Here is a 20,559-nt window from a genome sequence, read left to right as displayed (position 1 = left end):
TCATTGTTGGAAGTTGCTAGAGAACACTCATGGCTCAAAGGATGATGGGACAGGGCTCCTTGCAGATTTGCCCTGGCAAGAAAGTGAATCTGAGTTAGAGGTGCAGCCTCCCATGTCAGGAGCCCCTGGGGGTGAGTAGAGCAGGATCGAACCCCTCCTGCACACACTGTGTGGTCATCCAGCTGGCCGACATGCTCATTGACACAGAGGAGGCCACCGAAGCCAGACAGTCTTGTGCTCCATTCTCAGGAACCTTCCCCAATTCCAGGGCAGGACACTGAACCTTAGAGTCATCTTGGAAAAAGAGGAAAGTGGGGGCCTGCTGTGTGACTGTCAAAATTCGTGCTTAAAGATGTGTCCCCTCCTCAGCAAGGTGTGTGCACCAGCCCCTGACCATATGTGGAACAATGGTGGGTCAGACATAGAAAGCAAGCAAGCAGGCCTGTGTGAGCACATATGTACACAGGCACACATGTACACACAATCAGCAATGGGACAGGATCAGAGGTAGATCTGGAAAGGTGGCTCAGCAGTTAAGAGTCCTTTTTGTATTGCAGACAACCTGGGTTCAGTTCCTAGCACCCATATGGTGGCTCACAACCTCCTGTAACTCCAGTGCCCGGGTACCTGACATTCCCTTCTTCCCTTCACAGGGTTTGACATGCACATGGGGCATATAAATTTATTCAGCCTCATAAAGATACAAATAAATAAAAAATTAGTGAAAAACTAAACAAAACAAAAACAAAACCCAGGCTGCCATAGGATCCCAGGCCTCTAGGCTGGCAGGACCGTTGTCCTGTAAGGATTAGTATTGTTATCATGAAACCCCATAACCAACACAACTTGGAGAGTAAAGGGTTTATTTTGATTACAGTTCAGAATCACTGTATTCTTCATTGAAAGGGTTCAGGACAGGAACTCAACCAGGGCGGGCACCTGGAGGCAGGAGCTGATGCAGAAGCCATTGAGGAAGGCTGCTTATGGAGCTACTCAACCTAGCTTGCTCATCCTGCTGTCTGGCGGAACCCAGGACCTCCAGCCCAGGTTTGACCTGACCGACACTGGGCTTGGTGCTTCCCAACAATCACTAATTAAGAAGATGACCTATAGGTACGGGTTGCCCTCAGCCTGATCTTTTGGAGGCATTTTCTCAGTGGAGGCTCTCTTCTCTCCAGTGACTCTAGCTTGTGTCACGTTGACATAAAACTAGCCAGCACAATTGACCCCTTGTCAACTTGACACACAAACATGTCACTGTTAAGCCACGACTTTTCCTTTATTTTTCATCCCCAAGTAAAAAAAATAAGTGAAACACTTTCTTACTTCAAGAGGGAAGAACTAGGGTACAGTCATAGTCTGAATAAAGGAAAAATGAAACTCTATTTGTGTGAATAATTGAATGTCCAATGTCTGGGAGCCACTCACAATCTTCTGGGCTTCTCCGAAGTGCCTGGGTCACTTCACTGGCTCCACCCTCTGCAGCACACACAGCTCGTCTTCTAGGCCCCAGCAGGCTCCACTCCACTGCTGCTGCTGTTCTTGGTGGTCATCCCATGGTGCTGGCATCTCCAAAATGCTAGGGTCTTCTGCTCCAGCTAGGCTGCACTTTCACCAATAGCCTCTCCTGGGCTCTCTCCAGTGACTCCAGTCCTGCCACACTGTGCCAAGCCCCAGCTCTTCACTATGACCCCTTCATGCCTTGTAAAGCAGTATCTCCTGGGTGGCTCTTATACTACCCAGTTTGGCTGCCAGCATGAGGTACGACCTGAGTTGCCTCTGGAACACAGTTGTGTGCTGACCCTGAGGAAACACTTTCCAGAAGACTTAACCTCAGTGATGCTGCTCTCCTCTAAGTTACTGCTAATTTCTCACCTATACCTAACCAGACACCACAGATTCTTCACACAAATGGTTCAGTAGAGTCTTTGCTTCTCTCTGAAACTTCACAAGCCAGGCCTCCATCACCTACACTGCTCTCAGCATTCTTATTTTCCAGCCTCCCACAGACCATCTCACTAATTTTGAACCCTCGATGACTTTTCTAGCCCAAAGTTCCAAAGTCTTTCCACAATCCTCCACAAAGCACATGGTCAGGTCTGTCACAGCAAGACCCCACAATCTTGGTACCAACTTCTGTCTTAGCTAGGGTTACTATTGCTGTGATGAAACACCATGACCAAAAGCAACTTGGGGAGGACAGGGTTTGTTTGGCTCACACTTCTACATCACTGTTCATCACTGAAGGAAGTCAGGGCAGATAACTGGAGGCAGGAGCTGATGCAGAGGCCGTGGAGTGCTGCTTATTAGCTTATTCCATGTGGCTTGTTCACCCTATTTCCTTTTCTTTTTTCCAGGGAAGAGAATGAATACAGTCCCCCACTACCACAAATTATGCAGTTGAGTTTTCTACGTTTGGGGAAATCACAGGGTCAGTACATCTAGAGTGCAATACATAAGCCTCACCCTGGGAAAACCACCTTCAGGGTACCTCCCCCGTCAGGTAAGTATTCAATCTGTTTTTTTTACAGAACACAAGACCTCCTGCCCAGGGGCTGCCCCACCCACAGTGGGCTGGGCACTCCCCCATTGATCACAAATTAGGGAATGTTCTACAGGCTTGCCTACAGCTGGATCTTATGGAGGCATGTTCTCAATCGAGGCTCCCTTCTTTCCAGTGACTCTAGTTTATGTCAAGTTGACATAAAACTAGCCAGCACAGTAGGGGGCTGTTTCTCCAGGGCTGAAAAATAGTCTTCCCGACTACAGAAGGGGGGTTGGCAGCCCTTCCTGATAGATCCCCCGGGTCAACTGACTAGTTGTCACACAATTGGGGTAAGGGGAGGGGGAACCCCTTGAACGCCCCTCCCCTGCTCTGGCCCCAAGGCAAGGGAAGACACAGCTGCAGCCTCCAGTACAGGGACTGGGACAAGCCCGGCTGTGATGGTGGCAAAGTGCGTGAAGGATTTTCTACACATGATTTGGAAAAAGCCAGAGAAATAAGAGCGAAGGGACAAAATTGATGAGAAGGTGAGAGAAGAGGATACCCAGAATGCAGTGCCTTGTGAAGAGATCACAGATAGACACGAAAGGCTGGCAAGACCTCAGAGCCCTGAGGCAGACACAGTGTGATGAATGTTGACAAGATGAGGTGGCCAGAAAGAGTCCTCATCTGTGAGCTTGCTGTGGTGACCTAGGACTCCAGGTTCTCCTGTCTCCTACAGATTCCAGACTGTTCCCACATGGGCTATTCCACGCACAAGCAAGGAGTCCATTACTCATGTGATTTTATAGAATTTGCCACAGTCATCTGTCTCTGTGGTATAGGTTTGTAGGTAAGGGGTGTGTGAAACCAACAGTCACGTAGGATTGTACCCATCTTTACCATATGGTCTTGGCTTTCAGGAGCATTCCCAACAGGCTTTGTGCCAGAACCCCTGGTTTCCTGTCCCAAGGGTGCTGGACCTTTAACCACAGAGGGATCTCACCATACAGCCTCGGGTTGATGGTATGCCATGAAACAGAATAGTCCCATTTCTGATTTACTGGCAGAACTTACAAGGGCATCTGTGCCAGAAGCTGCACGTTCCCCTCATCCTCTCAGTTATTGATGAAAAATGAATTTGATTTGAACTCCACAGCAGAGCAAAGACTGAAGCAGTTCTGCTCTGCTCGCAGGAAACAGTGTGATGTCAGTTCCGAAGGAAGCCGGAGTCAAGGAATGGTGGTCACAGGGTAGAAGGGGTTTCAGAGTCTAGCCAGGTTGTGTAAGTAAGTAGAAACGATCCGCCCATGTTATCCTGTTTTTTGGGAGTTCTAAGCTTTCTTTTTAAAATTCATTTAGTTTGATCTTATGAGTGTCTACTTGCATGTGTACATGTGCAGCCACATACATGCCTGGTGCCTAAGGAGGGCTGAGAAGGGTATCAGATCCCCTGGGACTGCTGTTCAGATAGCCATGAGCTAGCACGTGAATGCTGGGAATCAAACCTGGGTCCTCTGAAAGATCAAGTGCTCTTAACTGCTGAGCCACCTCTCCAGACTCTCCATATATATTGTGTTTAATGGCTTTTGAAAAGCTAATGTCCCAAAGCCACAGAGGGCAGCAGAGGATCAGAAACTCATTGTAAGGGGGCTGTGGACAGAGTCCCCCCCGCCCCCCAGATATACACAGTGCTGACAGGACAGGCTTTATTTATTTATTTATTTTTAAGAACTTTTTAATTCATTTTACGTATCAATCACAAATCCCCCTCTTCCTTCCTCCTGCCCCTCAAGCTTCCTCCCACAACCCACCCCCCAATCCCTTCTAAGAGAAGGTATGGCCTCCCATGGGTCGTCAGCAGAGCCTGGTACATTCAGTAAAGGTAGGTCCAAGCCCCTCCCCTGCCTCGAGGCTGTGTGAGGTGTCCCACCATAGGTAGTGGGCTCCAAAAAGCCTGCTCATGCACCAGGGGTGGATCCTGATCCTACTGCCAGGGGACCCCTTAAGCAGATCAAGCTACACAACTGTCTCACTTATGCAGAGGGTCTAGTTCAGTCCCGTGGAGGCTCCACAGCTGTTAGTCTAAATTTCATGCTTTATTTTTTATTTTTATTTTTTAAACAGAGTTTCTCTGTAGCTTTGGTGCCTGTTCTGGAACTCACAGAGATCCACTTGTCTCTGCCTCCTGAGTGCTGGGATTAAAGGTGTGTACCACCACCACCTGGCTCCAGGACAGGCTTTAAACAAGAAATCTTAAATAGCTGAGGACAATTCATGCCAGTCCCAGGGTAAAAACCTTGTCCTCCTTCTCAGACACAGTTCCCCCCAAGAAGCCTCAGATGGACTTCAGGGAGCTAGCTGAAGGCTATCCTTAGTTCTGCAGTTAACATATGACTACCCAGGGCTGACTCTCAGAGCAAGTTGAACATGAGCAGCTATCATTCTACTTCCCAAGGTCCATTGAGCTCCCAACTCCACCGGGCTGTCTATGGCAGTGTCTCTGTTAGGTGTCCTGCCTGTTCCCAGAGGAGTTCAGGGTCCTGAAAGTGTGTCTGACTTTCAACTCTGTCATGTCAGCCCTGTGTGTCTCTCCATTGCTTTCTGTAACCCTCTGCCATCCCCAACACATTCCCTGGGTCAGGAAGGGCCTGACTACCCCGTCTTTAGGGAACTTAGAGTCAGGACCAGTCCCACCCTTTCCCCCACCCTACCCCTGTCCCCGACACTGGTCTTGCTCTCTGTCCCAAGAGGCACCGCCGCATAGACAGGTCAGGACCAGCACCCAGGCCCCTCATCTTTCCAGGCCGAGGCTCAGTAAATGCTGTCTGAACTTGGCTGGACTGAGTTGCAGGTACCTGAGGGGATGGGATCTGCACTTGGCTCTGAAGCTGAGGATGGGGTCCAGAGGCCAGAGTATGTTTGTGTACAGAGGGAGTAGTTGTGTTCAGGGAAAGGCTGTATTTGCTTTCTGGCTCTTTCTCCTCCAATTCCTCCTGGACGATGGCTAATCTGAACACAGGGCACTTTATAGAATGGCTTGGGCCATGCCACAGTAAATGTCACACAAATGGGAACATGCCTGGAGGTTACTTCACCCGGGAGCCAAGTAATGTCCTTGGATGTGGTCTGGGGGAAGCTGTGCCAGCCTTACCCTGGGTACCTCGTGCTGGAACGCCACAGTCACCTAACACTCTGTTCCAGAAGGGTGGACATCCCAGTGGAGTCAACCTAACCCTTTGGCCATCTAAGCCCCATAAACCAACGGAGAGGGAGGGACCTCACTTGGAAACACACATAATTCTTCCCTTCCTTGGTTTCCTGGAGTTCCAGCTTAATAATCACCCCAAAGTGTTATAACCAGGGAGACACAGAAGTTCCCACGGGTAAGGAAAGGGAAGCAAAGGGAGGGAGGCCTGGAAGGAGCCACTAAGAGAGCAACATTGAGCCCCTTAAGGATATCTCCTGGGAAACTGAGGCTCAGTTGAGCCTGACCCAGGTCTCTTTCCATCTGGCCTCCACCTCTACACACAGACAACTGTTCTGTGGGGCTGGAAATGGCTAAGGAGGGCCCTCCAGACCATGAGCCATATGGAAGAAGCCCACCTTGTGTATCTTGCCACCTGAGCCGGTCCCCAGACAAACAGTAGGAAGTGCTTTGTGGGGCAAGCCCCATGAATGTGTCCATGCTGTGGTTTGTCTAGATAGGCCTGTGGAAAAGGAGGGGACCAAGGACTATGGCCATTTAAGTGCATCATTGTCTAACCAGGTTCTGCCATCCTTGACCCCCTTTCCAAAAAAAAAAAAAAAAAAAAAAAAAAAAAAAAAAAAAAAGGAAGGCAAGGTTGAAAACAGTGAGTGAGGTGCTGACCCAGCCAGAGGCTAATCAGACTCCAGGTTCATCACTGGTCAGTGCACAGAAGAGCCGCGACCCTTGCCAGATGCTGCCCGTCAGACCTCCTGCCCCACACCTTCCACAGGAGGGCCCATGCCCTCGTTCTGAAGAGGCATCCAGGTGCTGAGCATGGCTGAGACTCCCACTCCCCTACAGACTCACTCCGCCCCACACTCAGGGGTATGAATTGCCCCACCTCTTAAGACCACCTCTCTCCTTTCTTCTGATTTTGTGAGCCCCGAGTTGTGACCATTCACCAAGTAATTCACTATAAGCCAAAGTGCCCATGGGAAGGCTGCCTGTCACATAGTGAGGGACACAAAGACGACCTTCAGTTCCCATTGTTGAAATTTCAGATTTCCTAGTGATTTGTACAAACACAGAAAGTGCTGTTTATATTATATGTAACACTATATATGTGCATTATAGATAATTTTAGATTTTTAAGAAAAAATGAAAATTGTTTATAAACTCAGCACACCCTAAACTCTCCCCTGAGACTGAGCTGGGTCACCATGAAATGTACGGTTCACTGGGAACAATTTACCTTTTTACTGTAGTTTCTTGATGACTTTTTTGCTCTCTGCTCAAGCTGTGTCCCCACAGCCACCTCCAGGGCCACTGGCCTCTGCCATTCATGTACTGTGTACACTCTGGAGTTTCCCAGCATCTTGAATGAGGCACACACAGAAGTACCGAGCAGATGTGTATGGTGGGATTGTGTAAGTGCAGGAAGCAGGGTCTTTCTGGGGCTGATGGTGGCACTATTGGTGGCTGCCGAGCATCCATTTCCTCCCTCCTTCCTCCCACACAGGCCATCAGTATCCTCATGAATAATGACACTCTCCCATCTACAGGTCGCCTCTGACTGATATACAGTGACCTGTCCCTCAGTCTATGATAGGGCTGGCCAGAGAGATAAGGAGAAACTCACTGGGGATGTCTGAGAATCCCAGAGGAAGGCCCGTGAGAGAAGCCCACCCAGTGAACCCTTGAATAGAGTCAGGAAGCATCCAGGTCCAGCATGACATCTTGAAAGCTGGCTCGATACCTGGATTCCAGCCCAGAGAGCAGAGGCTCAGGCTGTGGGCTAAGCTTGTGAGGCAGGCAGTGCCCTGTGTGGAGGCTGTGTGTCAGAGGACAGCTGTACCATGACAAGGGACAAGTAGGGGTGCGGATGTCATGGAAAGGGAGGTGCAGGATAGTGAGAAGTCAGGGGAGATGTGGAGCTCTGAATGGCCACCTGCCCATCATAGGCAGCACCACTACCACTCCAGCCCTGAGTAAGGAGCCATGACAGGCAACAGGATGTGTCTTTAAAGCTGTAGCAACTGACCTTTCAAACATCAGCAAAAGACACGCTCACCACACTGTGGAAGTCCTACCCTCAAGCAATAGTGCAGTGCTTTCCATGAGAGCCAGCCTCGGATCTGCGTCACTCTGGCCTCAGCTGGCTTGGCCCTTCCACAGGGAAGTGAGTCTCCATTACACGTTATCTGTAGCTGTGGAGAGCCAACCTCATGTCCGTGCTGTGCTGGCTTCAGATGGCTTGGCTCCCCAATGGGGAAGTGGGTATCAGACAATTATTCTATTTTCTGCATCACTGGAGATCCAGCTTCATATCTGTGTCATGGTGACTTTGACTGACTTAACCATCCTGAGAGGAACTGAAGCTTAGAGCTGGCTCTGAGCCTTCAATACTGGCTTGTTCTACAAGGTACCAAGAGTACTCAAGAAGTCCACAAGTTTGGACAATAAGTACAACTTTTCTGTGAGCCACAGAAAGCCAGAACTTTCTATCATTGTTCTTAGAGTTCAGCAGATACTTGAGTGGGGGACTTCGGTGCCCACAGCCATATAAGACCCCTGTGATAGATTGACAGATGGTTCCATACAGTCATTTGGCATTGGGCAAGGACCCTACAAGTCATTTCTGAAGATATTCTCACAACAACCTATCAGGTAGACCCAGAGTGATTGCAAATCCTGCTTGTAGATTGGATTAGACTGAGAAGGGCCTAGGACTAGACACACCTAGGACGTGACTCTGAGTGTGTCTTTAAGGGATTCCAAAGAGGATTAACTAAGGTTAGGAGAACATCATGAAAGAAGATGATCTTATCCCTCAGCCTAGGACCCCAGGGGAGATAACAGAGTTCTGAGAAAGGAGAAGCCAAGAGTGAAGTTCTCAGTATGTTTCCTTCACAGTACAACTAGGCTGCTTTGCCATGCCCTCCGCCATGTCAAACTGAAATCTCTGAAACTAGGAGCCAGATATAACCTAACTTCCTTTAGATTGTGTAGACCAGGGGGTGGTGTCAGCAAGGGATGGTCTTTGCTGCCAAGGCTGAGAAGCTGAGTTGGGTCACTAGGGCTTATGTGGTGTCAGGAGTGGTGTCCTCTGACTTCCACAAGCACTCCATGGTGTGTATATGTGCACACACATACACTAGATAATGCAATAAACATTTTAAACTAATATTTAAAAAAATGATAGCAGAGAAGTGAGATTGTTGCTGTGAATATGAGACAATGTGGTTGGAGATGATGGCTAGAGAAGCCCTAGTATTCTGTAAACAAAGTGTAAGGGGTGTTCATGTGAGATTGCCTAGAGTAAGACCAACAGCAAAGACTGTACACATGAGGCATCCACCTGGAAATGTCGACTTTATTGGGAATTGGGTTCAAGGTGGTGTGTGTTACACTGTGAGAGAGAACTTCAGGGAAGACCAAAGTAACTGTGATGGACTAATTAATCTACTAGAGGAAGTTTCAAGGCAGTCCAGCATTGAGGCTATGGTATGGTTATTGCTGGCTGCTTTGGGTCAGGTTCACAGAGAAAATCAAGAGCAAAATGCAGAGTAGAAAGACTTGAAAAAAATGCATTTCAGTGATAGAAGCTCACGGAAAGTTGCAGCTAAGAAAGTCATAGTTTCTGAAGAAATTGCAGCCATTGAAAAGAAGCCAAATAGTTTTAATTGAGAAAATGGGAATTATGCCTTGGTGAATTTCAGAGACCTTACTTACTGTAGACTCAAGGGCACAAATGAGTAAATTCATTTGAAAGAATTTCCTTTACTTGGATAGATCTGGCTTAGAATTTGGTTTCTCCAGATCCATTTTCCTCAGTAACCCAGATACTCAGAGGCCACTGCTACCAAGGGGGCCCATCTGCTGTCCTGTTGGAAGGATCAGGAACTGCCTATGCAATGAAGCATGCAGAATCCACATTACCTGGAGACAGAGGCTTGTACCCAGAGTTCAAAGAAAGTCCTAGGAGGCCAGGCAATGAGCAGCAGGCTCAGGATTCCTGCAGGCAGCTCCTGAGAGAATAGCTAGAAGGACAAAGTTGATGATGTAGTGTTTGCCTTGGTAATTTATAGATGTAGGGAGTAAAAAACATCGTTGATAAAAGCTTTGGGCAGCAAACAAAACCAGCCCAAGAGATATATCCTCAAGCCAGGGTGTATCTGCTAACATCTTAGGAGTTGGTCTTTCCAGGTTTATGTGAGCCTCTGTGACCACACTGTGTGACACAAGAGCAGGACATAGATTATAGGATTTAATGATTTCATTTCTGGGTTTCAGTCTAGCTTTGATCCCATGCTTCCTTTTTATGACCCCTTGGGAATGGGGATGTCTCCTCTGTACTATTTTATCTTGGCAGTATGCCATTTTCTGTTTTTCTTTTATAGGGACACAAAGCTAAGGGTTTGCCTCGAATCTCACTGGAAACTTTGCATTGCAGATTTTGATGAAGGCTCCAACAGTTACAACTATGAAGACTCTTGGATGCATTTGTATCATGGGTCTCTGGGATTCAGGGGTTTGAATATGAAGTATCTCCTGTGGTATACTCCTAGTCCTTAGGTGTTGATATTATTTGAGAAGGTTTTGGAAGCCTTAGGAGGTGGGTCCTAGTTAAAAGAAGTAGGTTATTAAAAGGTGTCTTTGAGGAATAGATCTAGTTCCTCTTCATTTTCTCTTCTTCCTGCTTTCAGTAGATGGAAAGCCTCTTCTACTACAAGCTCCCACTGCCATGGTGCTCAGCCTAAACACATGGGATCAAGAAACCACAGAGTTAACCCTCAGAAACCAGGAGGTTAAATGATTTCTCAACAGTCTGATTCCATTTCTATTGCTGTGATAAAATACCCTGACAAAAGTCAACGTAAGGCAGGAAAGTTTCATTGTAGACAACATGAGAAAGCAAAACAAAACAAAACAAAACAAAACAAAACAACAACAAAAAAAAAAAACCAAAACAAAAACAGAAAAGAAAAACCAAGAGAGGAAGGGGATTATTTGACTTACAATTCCAGGCCACCGTCCATTACTGAGGGAAAGTCCAGGCAATCCAGTTACAGCACATCCAAGGCCAAGTGCAAAGAGAAATAAATGTACCTGTGCTGCCTGCTTGCTTAGTACCAAGCTAGATTTCTTCACCAACACACTTCAGGGCCCAGCCTAGGGAATGGTGCTGCCCACAGTGGGCTGTCAAGTAACAGTAAAGTGAAGACAACCCACAGACAAGGCTACAGATCAACCTGATCTAGATAATTCCTAAATTGAGTCTCTTCCCAGGTGATTCTGAGTTGTAGCAAGTTGACATTTACCGCTAGCCAGTAAGCCAGCCAGAAGTTGCCTGTGTCTGGTATTTTGTTTAGGAGAGGGTCATATTGTCTGCCCACTTTTCCTTTCTCTGTTACCTTGCAGTCTTCATGCTATCTGTTCTTCTGCCTCTGCCTTTGCCTCAGCCCCAGTGCTCCGGTCAGCTGTGAAGCTCTTGAATTTTAAAATATAGAGAATCTGAAAATTTTGAAGAACAAAGACAACCCTTTCCAGGGGATTTATCCCAGAGTTCTTGATCCAAGGCTGAGCATAACAGCTTAGGAACTGAACTAGAGATACCTCACCTCACCCAAAGGGCCACATAGAGCTAACACACTGCAACATGTTTGCCCAGACTATGACATAGACCTGGAGGGTGTCAGAGATAAAGAGAGTAAGTTACAAACAGTGGCATATCAGAGCCATAAAGGAGGGTTTCTAGGATCCTTAATGTATCAAGGAATCCACTCATCACTCCTTAGAAAAAAGACCCCTGGCATCTGCTAGCTTCAGGGACAGAAGCCTGTGTGCATTAGGCCCTTTACCTGACTGTAAGCCTGTGGGATTTATATGTACCACAATCATGCAGGTAACTGAAAACCGGAAGAAAGTATCATATCCCCTGGAACTGGAGTTACAGGTGGTCATGAATTACCATATGGGTGCTAGGAACTGAACCCAGGTTGTCTGCAAGAGCAAAAAGGACTCTTAACTGCTGAGCCACCTTTCCAGATCTACCTCTGATTCTGTCCCATTGCTGATTGTGTGTACACGTGTGCCTGTGTACATATGTGCTCACACAGGTCTGCTTGCTTGCTTTCTATTTCTGTGCCATTATTGTTCCACATATGGTCAGGGGCTGGTGCACACACCTTGCTGAGGAGGGGACGCATCTTTAAGCACGAATTTTGACAGTCACACAGCAGGCCCCCACTTTCCTCTTTTTCCAAGACGGATCTAAGGTTCAGTGTCCTGCCCTGGAAATGAGGAAGGTTCCTGAGAATGGAGCACAAGACTGTCTGGCTTCGGTGGCCTCCTCTGTATCAGTGAGCATGTCGGCCAGCTGGATGACCACAGTGTGTGCAGGAGGGGTTCGATCCTGCTCTACTCACCCCCAGGGGCTCCTGACATGGGAGGCTGCACCTCTAACTCAGATTCACTTTCTTGCCAGGGCAAATCTGCAAGGAGCCCTGTCCCATCATCCTTTGAGCCATGAGTGTTCTCTAGCAACTTCCAACAATGATGACATTTTATTTGGTCCACTGAAGACCTGGCCATGATGAATGGCCAGGAAGGGACTGGTCAGTCCTCCTTGCCAAGTTCCCTGGGGACCCGGGGCTGAGCAGTATAAAGGGCAGCTGAGTGGGGCCCCAGCACAGCCTCCTCAGCCTGTCAGTGACTTGTTGGGCACCTGTGAGCACAGACTGTGGAGATGAAGGCCCTGCTCCTGAGCTTTGGCCTGAGCCTTGTTGTGGCCCTGCAGGCCCAGGCCTACCCTGCTGTGGAAGAGAGTCATGATGTGAGGCTGACATGGGCAGGGGCTTCAAGGGGGGGGGTATGGCAGATGGGGGGCTGAGGTTGACGGTTAGAGCCCCATTCCTCCTTCATCTAAAGAGACATCATTTTAGAGTGAGGCTTGAACCCCTACTGGGGAATGTCAGACACAGCACAAGGAATCTGGTCAGATGGTTCTGGGTGCAGAGGGCAGGAGGAGGTCAGAGTCCAGCTCTCTTCACTGTTCTCTGGGAGTGCAGAGGTCTGAGATAGTGTCACAGCTGCAAGGGTGGGAGACCACACCACTGTGGCCCTGGGAGAGCTAGTTTATTTAAGGGGTTGATAGAAAGGGAGCCTGGAATATGTTTCACTTGTCCAGAACTTGGGAGCCAAGGTAGAGTCAGGGCTGAGGACTAGGGGCAGGACTAGGGGCGGTCCTGGGGTCTACCTGAGTCCTGATGGGCAGGTGCCTTCTCCAGGTGTCAGGAACGTGGTATGTGAAAGCTACAGCGTCTGACAAGGAGATTCCTGACAAGAAGCTTCGCTCTGTGTCTGTGACTCCCATGACCATCAAGACCCTGGAAGAGGGCAACCTGGAAGTCAAGTTCACTGTCCTGTAAGTACATGCCCCCTGAAATGGTAGCATTCTTCTTGGCCTTTGATTCCCCACACATGAGAGCTGGAGGCTGAGCTGGGGGCCTGGGGCAACAGTACCACTGAGGGTGCCTCAGCTTAGAGAGGACCGTGTGATGGTGGGTGGCCCAGAGAAAATATCTCAGCTGCAAGGGGCACCCATTTTCTATTCTGATGGGATATCCTTTGTCAGTGATCCAGGACCTTGGAGAAGGTTTTCACTCTCAGACCCAGTGTGAACATGCAGTCTGGGCCTGTTCACCCTCCAGTGTGAAATTCTGCTTGGGAGAGAGGCAGAGCCTCGGATTTCAGAGTGAATGAGAGTGTACAGGGCCCTGTGGAGAAAGCTTATCAGGCTCCAAGAGACACTGAAATCCCAGCCTCTTCCCACCTGTGTGACCAATCACTGTGTGGCCTGTCCTCTGTGTGACCTCTTCTCTGTGTAGACTCTCACCTGTGTGATCTCACACCTGTGTGACCTCCCGTCTGTGTGGCTTCTACCTTTGTGTCTGATGTGACATTTGGGCTCCTGTCACCTCAGTGGCCCCTGGACAACATGGCCGTGTCTGTGCTGTCTTCACGGAATCTGACATTTGGGCAGACTCTGACCTGGCAGTTACCCTGGAGTCTGCCCTTTGTCCTTTTCCCCCAGTCCCACTCACTGAAGAGTCCCCTCAGCTGGCCGGGTGACACTGATGGTGGGGCTGGTCCCCAAGTATCTCCAGAGACAGAGGGTGAGGCACAGGGGCCACACAGCATGGAGGCTAGGCAGGAAGGGCTGACTCCAGACAATGTCTACAAACCATGTAGCTTGGGGTCCCCGAAGGGAGTGAGCAAGAGGCTGTCAGGGTGCAGCCATCAGGGGCAGGACACAGAACTGGGCCACTGTGGAAGCCAGGGGATTGGAACATGTGACTCAGGAGGCCTGCTGGAAACATAATTGGGATTCAGTGAAGCCTGCACTCCCGTGGCCCCCTTGGAAGCAGGCACCTGTGGACCATGTTGTGGGTGCCACCAGGAGGGAAGGTGTGTGGCTGGGTAATGTGTCTCACAGACCTTCTGTCTTCCAGGATTGCAGGCGAGTGCCGAGAGATGAGCGTTGTCCTAGAGAAGACAGATCAACCTGACAAATACACAGCCTGTGAGTCCCTGAGCCTGTGAGGGCTGAACCCAACCTCCCTTGATACATGTGAGGCCAATGTAGCCATTCCAGGGTATTGCATGCCTGAGAATCTTTACTTCTTGTAACCCTGTTAATACTCAAGATCACTCCCACGGGGCAGTTTTCTTTCCAGATGGGAACAACTGCTACCAAGCACTACATCAGGTGTGGTAGATTTGTTTCTAGAGGAGAATTGGCTGTTGTCTTAGAATTACTGATACTGAGATGCAACACCATGACAAGAAGGAAGTTGAGCAAGAAAGACCTTAGTTTGTTTATATTTCCACATCACTGTTCATTATCAAAGGAAGTCAGGACAGGGCAGGACATGGGAGTTGATGCAGACACCATAGAAGAGTGGTATTTCATGACTTGCTCTTCATGGCTTGCTCAGCTTGCCTTTTTTTTTATGGGAGATTTATCCACCTTAGATATGTTTTTTTTTATTTAGAGTTTTTTTTTATTAATTATTTTATACCAACCACAAATTCCCCTCTCATCCACCCTCCTGCTCCCTCCCAGTGTCCCTCCACCCAACCCAAACCCTTTCCCCTCCTCCAAAAGGGTAAGGCCTCCTATGAGGAGTCAGCAAAGCCTGGTATATATAAAAAAAGCCTGGTATATTCAACTGAGGCAGGACCAAGCCCCTCCTCCGCTGCATCAAGGGGGTGCAAGCCATCCCACCATAGGTAATGGGCTCCAGAAAGCCAGCTCATGTCCCAGGGATAGATCCTGATCCCACTGCCAGGGGTCTCTCAAACAGACCAAGCTCCACAACTGTCTCCCATATGCAGAGTGCCTAGTCTGGTCCCATGCAGGCTCCACAGCTGTCGATCTAAAGTTCCTGAGTTCCCACCAGCTTGGTTCAGGTGTCATTGTAGATTTCCCCATCATGACCTTGACCAACCTCCTGCTCATATAATCCCTCTTCCCTCTCTTCAACTTCATTCCTGGAACTCGGTCTGGTGCTTGGCTGTGGATTTGTGCATCAGTTACTTCCATCGGTTACTGGATGAAGGCTCTATGATGACAGGGTATTCACCAATCTGAATACCAGGGTAGGGCAGTTCAGGCACTCTCCATTATTGCTAGTAGTCTAATCTGGAATCATCCATGTGGAATACTGGGAGTTTCCCTATTGCCAGGCTTCCCCCTAACCCAAGAATATCTCACTCTATCAAGATATCTCTTTCATTGCTCTCCCACTCTGTCCCTCTCCCAGCTTGACCATTGAGTTCCCTCATGTTCTCATCCCCCATCCCCTCCCCTCTATTGCTCCCCTTATCCCCAGTTTACTCATGGAGATCTCCTCTGTTTCCCCTTCCCAAAGCAATCCATGCATCCTTCTTAGGGTCCTACTTCCTAACTTCTCTGGAGCTGTGGGCTGTAGTCTGATTATCCTTTGTTTTACATCGAGTATTTACTTATGAGTGAGTATATTCCATGTTTATCTGAGTCTGGGTTACCTCACTCAGAATGATATTTTCTAGTTCCATCCATTTGCCTGTAAATTTTATGATGTCATTTTTTTTTAACAGCTGAGTAGTACTCCATTGTGTAAATGTGCCACATCTTCTTTATCCATTCTTTGGTTGTGGAGCATCTAGGTTGTTTCCAGGTTCTGGATATTATGAATAATGCTGCTATGAACATAGTTGAGCAAGTGTCCTCATGGTATGATTGAGCATCCCTTGGGTATATGCCCAAGAGTGGTATCATTGGTTCTTGAAAATTGATACCCAATTTTCTGAGAAGTCACCATACTGTTTTGCAAAGTGGTTGTACAAGTTTGCACTCCCACCAATAGTGGAGGAGTGTTCCCCTTGCTTCATATCCTCTCCAACATAAGCTGTCATCAGTGTTTTTTTATCTTAACCATTCTGACAGGTGTAAGGTGGTATCTCAGAGTTGTTTTGATTTGCATTTCCCTGATGACAAAGAATGTTGAGCAATTCCTTTAATGTCTTTCCATTTGAGATTCTTCTGTCTGTCTAGAATTCTCTGTTTAGATCTGTAGATGATTTTTAATTGGATTATTTGGTATTTTGATGTCTAGCTTCTTGAGTTCTTTATATATTGTGGAGATCAGCCCTCTGTCAGATGTGGGATTGGTAAAGATCTTTTCCCATTCTTTAGGCTGTCATTTTGTCTAATTTACAATTCCTTTGCCTTACAGAAGCTTCTCAGTTTCAGGAGGTCTCATTTATTAATTATTGGTCTCAGTGTCTGTGCTACTGGTGTTGTATTTAGGAAGTGGTCTCCTGTGCCAATGCATTCTAGGCTACTTCCTTTTTTTCTATCAGGATTAGTGTAGCTGGATTTATGTTGAGGTCTGTGATACACTTGGATTTGAGTTTTGTGCATGGTAATAGGCGTGGATCTATTTGCAGTCTTCTACATGTAGATATCCAGTTATGCCAGAACCATTTATTGAAGATGCTTTCTTTTTTTTTTTCATTGTACAGTTTTGGCTTCTTTGTCAAAAATCAGTGTTCATAGGTGTGTGGATTAATGTCAGGGTCTTCAATTTGATTCCATTGGTCCCTATGTCAGATTTTATGCCAATACCAAGCTGTTTTTATTACTATAGCTTTATAGTAGAGCTTGAAGTCAGGGATGGTGATGCCTTCAGAAGTTGCTTTATTATAAAGGATTGTTTTAGCTATATTAAGTTTTTGTTTTTTCATATCAAGTTGAGTATTGTTCTTTCGAGGTCTGTGAAGAATTGTATTGGAATTTTGATCATGATTCAGCTTGCTTTCTTATAGAGATGGCCACACTCACAATGGGCTGGGCCCTCCTCCATCAATCACTAATTAAGAAAATTCCATACAAGCTTGTCTGCAGCCTGATCTCGTGGAAGCATTTTCTCATTTGGACTTTACTCCTCTCTGATGACTTTAGCTTGTGTCAAGTTGACATAAAACTAGTTAATACCACTGCTCAGAGATGTCCCATTGGCTATGGCTGACCTCATGGAAGGAGTCAGGAATAGGCTATATCTGGCTCCAGAGGCAGACTTTCCTGTACGACACAGAGAACTGGGACATGGCCATCTCCCATGTGTATGGCTCCTCTGGAAATGGAGGGTCCTTGTAACTGAGGCTCTGGGATGGTGAAGAACCTGGGTCAGGCAGACCTGAGTAACTGGGAGGTTACAGAGTTGAGAGGTGCCAGACTGGGTGCCAGGCCACCCTTAGATCCTTGCTGAAGGGTCAGGTGGCTTATTCTTAATCTGCATCACTGTACCTCCACAGTTGGGGGCACTCAGGTGCTCTACATCATACCATCTGCAGTGGAGGACCACTTCTTCTTCTACTGGGAGAGCAACAATCCTGAGTTTCATTTCCGAATTGCAAAACTCTTGGGTAAGTCCCATTGTTGTGAGGTGGACCAAGGGCTCATGGGGTGAAAGGGGCCTTACCACTGTGGGGTTCCAGATGGAAGAAGGATGTGTATGGAAACAGGATTCAGCGTATAAAGGTCGGCCCCCATCACATCTGTTGTCACTGTCCTTCTTGCCTGGAGATGAAGGCCCAGAGTCTCCTCTTGAGCTCTCTCTGATTGATGCTGGGCACTTGTCCACACAGAGCATGGAGAGAGCATGGAGCCCTCAGCCAAGGGTGACATACTCCTCCAGAGTGAGGTTGGTCATTCTGTTCCCAGATGCCCTGAGAGAAACTCAGGGAGCTGAAGGCACAGTGCCCCTGTGTCTTCTAGGTCAGATGTTATGGGGGACAAGTGTGGTGTTCTGGTTCTCCTTCCCCACCTGGGCTCTCTCACCCAGGCCTCTGGGGCATGTCTCTGCATGGGTGGGCAATGTCTCCCTTTTCACCCCAAAATTGCTTAGTCCTCCTGGCTGGGAAGGAAATTCTATCAGCTCTCCCAGCTCTCTCCCTGACACCTTGTCCCTCCTGGTCTTATCTGTAGGTAGAGACCCTGACATCAACCAGGAGGCCCTGGAAGATTTTCAGAATGCTCTAAGAGCTGGAGGCCTCAACGCAGAGAACATCTTCATCCCCATGCAGAGCGGTAGGAAGCAAGCTGCCTTGTTCTCTCACCCCATGCAGGGAAGGCAGCCAGTCACTCAGGACAACAGGCTGTCTCTCATCCAGCTTTGTCCTTTAGGGATGGGGAGTTGTGCTGGCTGATGGAGGGGCCTTGGCTTTCTGACTGAATTCCCTGGGTCTTCTGAATCATGTTTTTTCTTTCTTGGACAGAAACCTGCCCTCTAGGAAGCAATTAGGGTAAGCGGCCAGTTTTGGGGGACACTTGAGGAAATCCTGGTTCTGGGGTCAACAGGGCTTAGGGACATTGTGTGTGTTTTCCTACCTGTGAAGACAGGTACAACCTGTGCTACTGGAAGGCACTCTACCTGTGGGTATTTGTTCAGGGTTCCTTCGTGGGTGTTGTTTCCTGAACATCAGGAATCTTCCCTTGCTGATACCCTGCAGCTGGTTTACAGCTGGAGAGGATGTCCCTCTGTGTGCATCCCCTGCAGGTCTCTGCAGAAGGGACATTCCTCCTCTGCCCCTCCCTTCCTCTCAGTTACCATGTTGACTCCATTTATGGCATGGATTGCTTTAAAGGATGTGGCAGCCATGCCTGGGGTCCAGCAGCCTTCCTAGGTTCCTCTTTGCTGTGTGATGCTTGGGAGATGCAGTTCTGAGACCTGCCCAAGGTGAACTGGCCAGGTGTGGGCAGGGCCTGAGTCCAACAGCATCTTTGTCCTCCCTTGGCCATGCTGTTGCCCTGAAGTCACCTGTCCCCTCTTCACACACGGGCATGGAGAATGTGGGGACTCAGTTTGCAGGGGAGGGAGTTGAATGACCTTTGTCTTGTTTAGATCTGGTGGGTTGAGCTCCTGCCATCCCAACATTTTCCCCCTGAATGAATCATTTGTCTCCTCCTTTCCACAGCAGGGAAGCGTGGGTCCAGGCCTGCCTCAGAGCCTTGCTCCATCCTGACCATCTGAGCACAGGACGCAGAAGGAGCTCTCTCACTCCCCCTTCTGGCTTCACCCACCCCTACCCTCTGTCCCTCACTGCCCTGCTTGTCATTAAAGAATTTCATCATTTCCCTGGTGTCTCTGCATGTCTGTGGGTGGTGAGGGAACCTGAGGGGGTTAGGAGACTCCCACATGTCCTAGAGACTTGGCAGTTAGTTTTAAGGAGGAGGAGAAGAGGTAAATTGTTGGGAGCTGTGCAGCCTAGTCTTGGATCAGCATATAACTACCTGTCTGAAGGGTTTCCTCAGGGCAAGGCACCCGTGGAAACGGACTCTCACTTGGCAATGACCCAGTCCTAAGGACAGCATAGGAATTTGCAAAATTCGTGCACCTTTTCAGGCTCTTTTCTCTCTCATTACGTTGGTGATTCTTTGGGTGATTTTTAGTTTTCCTTTGTCAGTCACATTGCAATAGCTGTAATTTCCCCTGGAAATTCTGCTCTTTCTCACTGTCTAAGATTTGACGTGAGCTAATGCTTCTTAAATTTTTTTCTCTTTTTAAAATAAGTCCAGGCTTAATCTGAGCAGAGTAAAGCAACTCCTGGTGACTCTTGGGAAGGCAGGAGAGAGAGTGCAAGAGAGCATGTGGCAGGTCTGGTGACCAGGTCTTAAATATCCTGTAGGTGTTGTCTTGAGCATCTTTGGGGGAGGAGCTGACCCTTGGTGGGCCTTCTGAGGGTTGGGTTCTGGAATGGGAAAAGTGAGACTGGAGCATGGAATGGGTCCCTGAGCTAGAGATTCTCAACATCTCAACCTGTTTGGGTATATATGGATGCCAGTTCAAGTCTGTCTACTTCCTACTGGCAAGGGAAGATGTGGGTAGGGGCAGTGGGGAGTAGTCAGTGAGGTCATGTTCAGTAGGAGGTGTGGGTGAAGAAACATTTGGTTAACTGCCATTCTGAAGACCTTAGGCATCTGTTTCTCTCTCTCTCTCTCTCTTTCTTTCTTTCTTTTTTTTTTTTTTTTCGAGACATGGTTTCTCTTTGTAGCTTTGTGCCTCTCCTGAAACTCACTTGGTAGCCCAGGCTGGCCTCGAACTCACAGAGATCCGCCTGGCTCTGCCTCCCGAGTGCTGGGATTAAAGGTGTGCGCCACCACCGCCCGGCTTGGCATCTGTTTCTTTAGGAGACAGAAAAGGCAGGTTGCTAGGAGAAAAATAAAACCTGATTATTAACACCTGCCCTATGAATGGGGCTAGCTGTGGGAAAAAGAATGAAACACAGATGTGCCCTCATTGTACAGAAGAGGCAAGGCTGAGTGTCCTCGAGTCTAGAG

General features: G+C 48.2%; 1 protein-coding gene and 1 non-coding gene across 3 annotated transcripts; one reads left to right on the top strand and one right to left on the bottom strand.

Annotated features, from left to right (window-relative positions):
• Positions 1-2,354: 2,354 nt before the first annotated feature.
• On the bottom strand, positions 2,355-2,511 carry LOC114692856. The gene has a single exon (XR_003734468.1). It is a non-coding gene; the product is annotated as a U1 spliceosomal RNA (small nuclear RNA).
• Positions 2,512-12,351: 9,840 nt separating this feature from the next.
• LOC114692855 (von Ebner gland protein 1-like) lies at positions 12,352-19,355 on the top strand. 2 transcript variants are annotated; one of them, XM_028868878.2, is made up of 7 exons: positions 12,352-12,507; positions 12,962-13,098; positions 14,186-14,256; positions 17,535-17,645; positions 18,208-18,309; positions 18,498-18,524; positions 19,200-19,355. In XM_028868878.2, the coding sequence occupies exons 1-6, from the start codon at positions 12,421-12,423 to the stop codon at positions 18,521-18,523; spliced, it is 534 nt and encodes a 177-aa protein (XP_028724711.1). In that variant the 5' UTR covers positions 12,352-12,420; the 3' UTR covers position 18,524; positions 19,200-19,355. The 2 variants fall into 2 exon arrangements, with proteins under 2 accessions (XP_028724711.1, XP_037060259.1); XM_037204364.1 differs by having other exon boundaries at positions 19,197-19,355.
• The last annotated feature ends 1,204 nt before the right edge of the window (positions 19,356-20,559 follow it).

This window comes from Peromyscus leucopus, chromosome 4, assembly GCF_004664715.2.
Source record: "Peromyscus leucopus breed LL Stock chromosome 4, UCI_PerLeu_2.1, whole genome shotgun sequence".
NCBI classification, from domain to species: Eukaryota; Metazoa; Chordata; class Mammalia; order Rodentia; family Cricetidae; genus Peromyscus; species Peromyscus leucopus.
The sequence above is the reverse complement of the archived record's forward strand: the minus strand, read 5'-3'. Positions and strand labels throughout refer to the sequence as shown.

Bases quoted from the DNA above. Each gene is read 5' to 3' on its own strand.
- LOC114692855 (XM_028868878.2), top strand. From the start codon at position 12,421: ATGAAGGCCCTGCTCCTGAGCTTTGGCCTGAGCCTTGTTGTGGCCCTG. The intron at 13,099-14,185 runs GTAAGTACATGC...TCTGTCTTCCAG, and splicing joins GAAGTCAAGTTCACTGTCCT to GATTGCAGGCGAGTGCCGAG. The intron at 17,646-18,207 runs GTAAGTCCCATT...TCTTATCTGTAG, and splicing joins CCGAATTGCAAAACTCTTGG to GTAGAGACCCTGACATCAAC.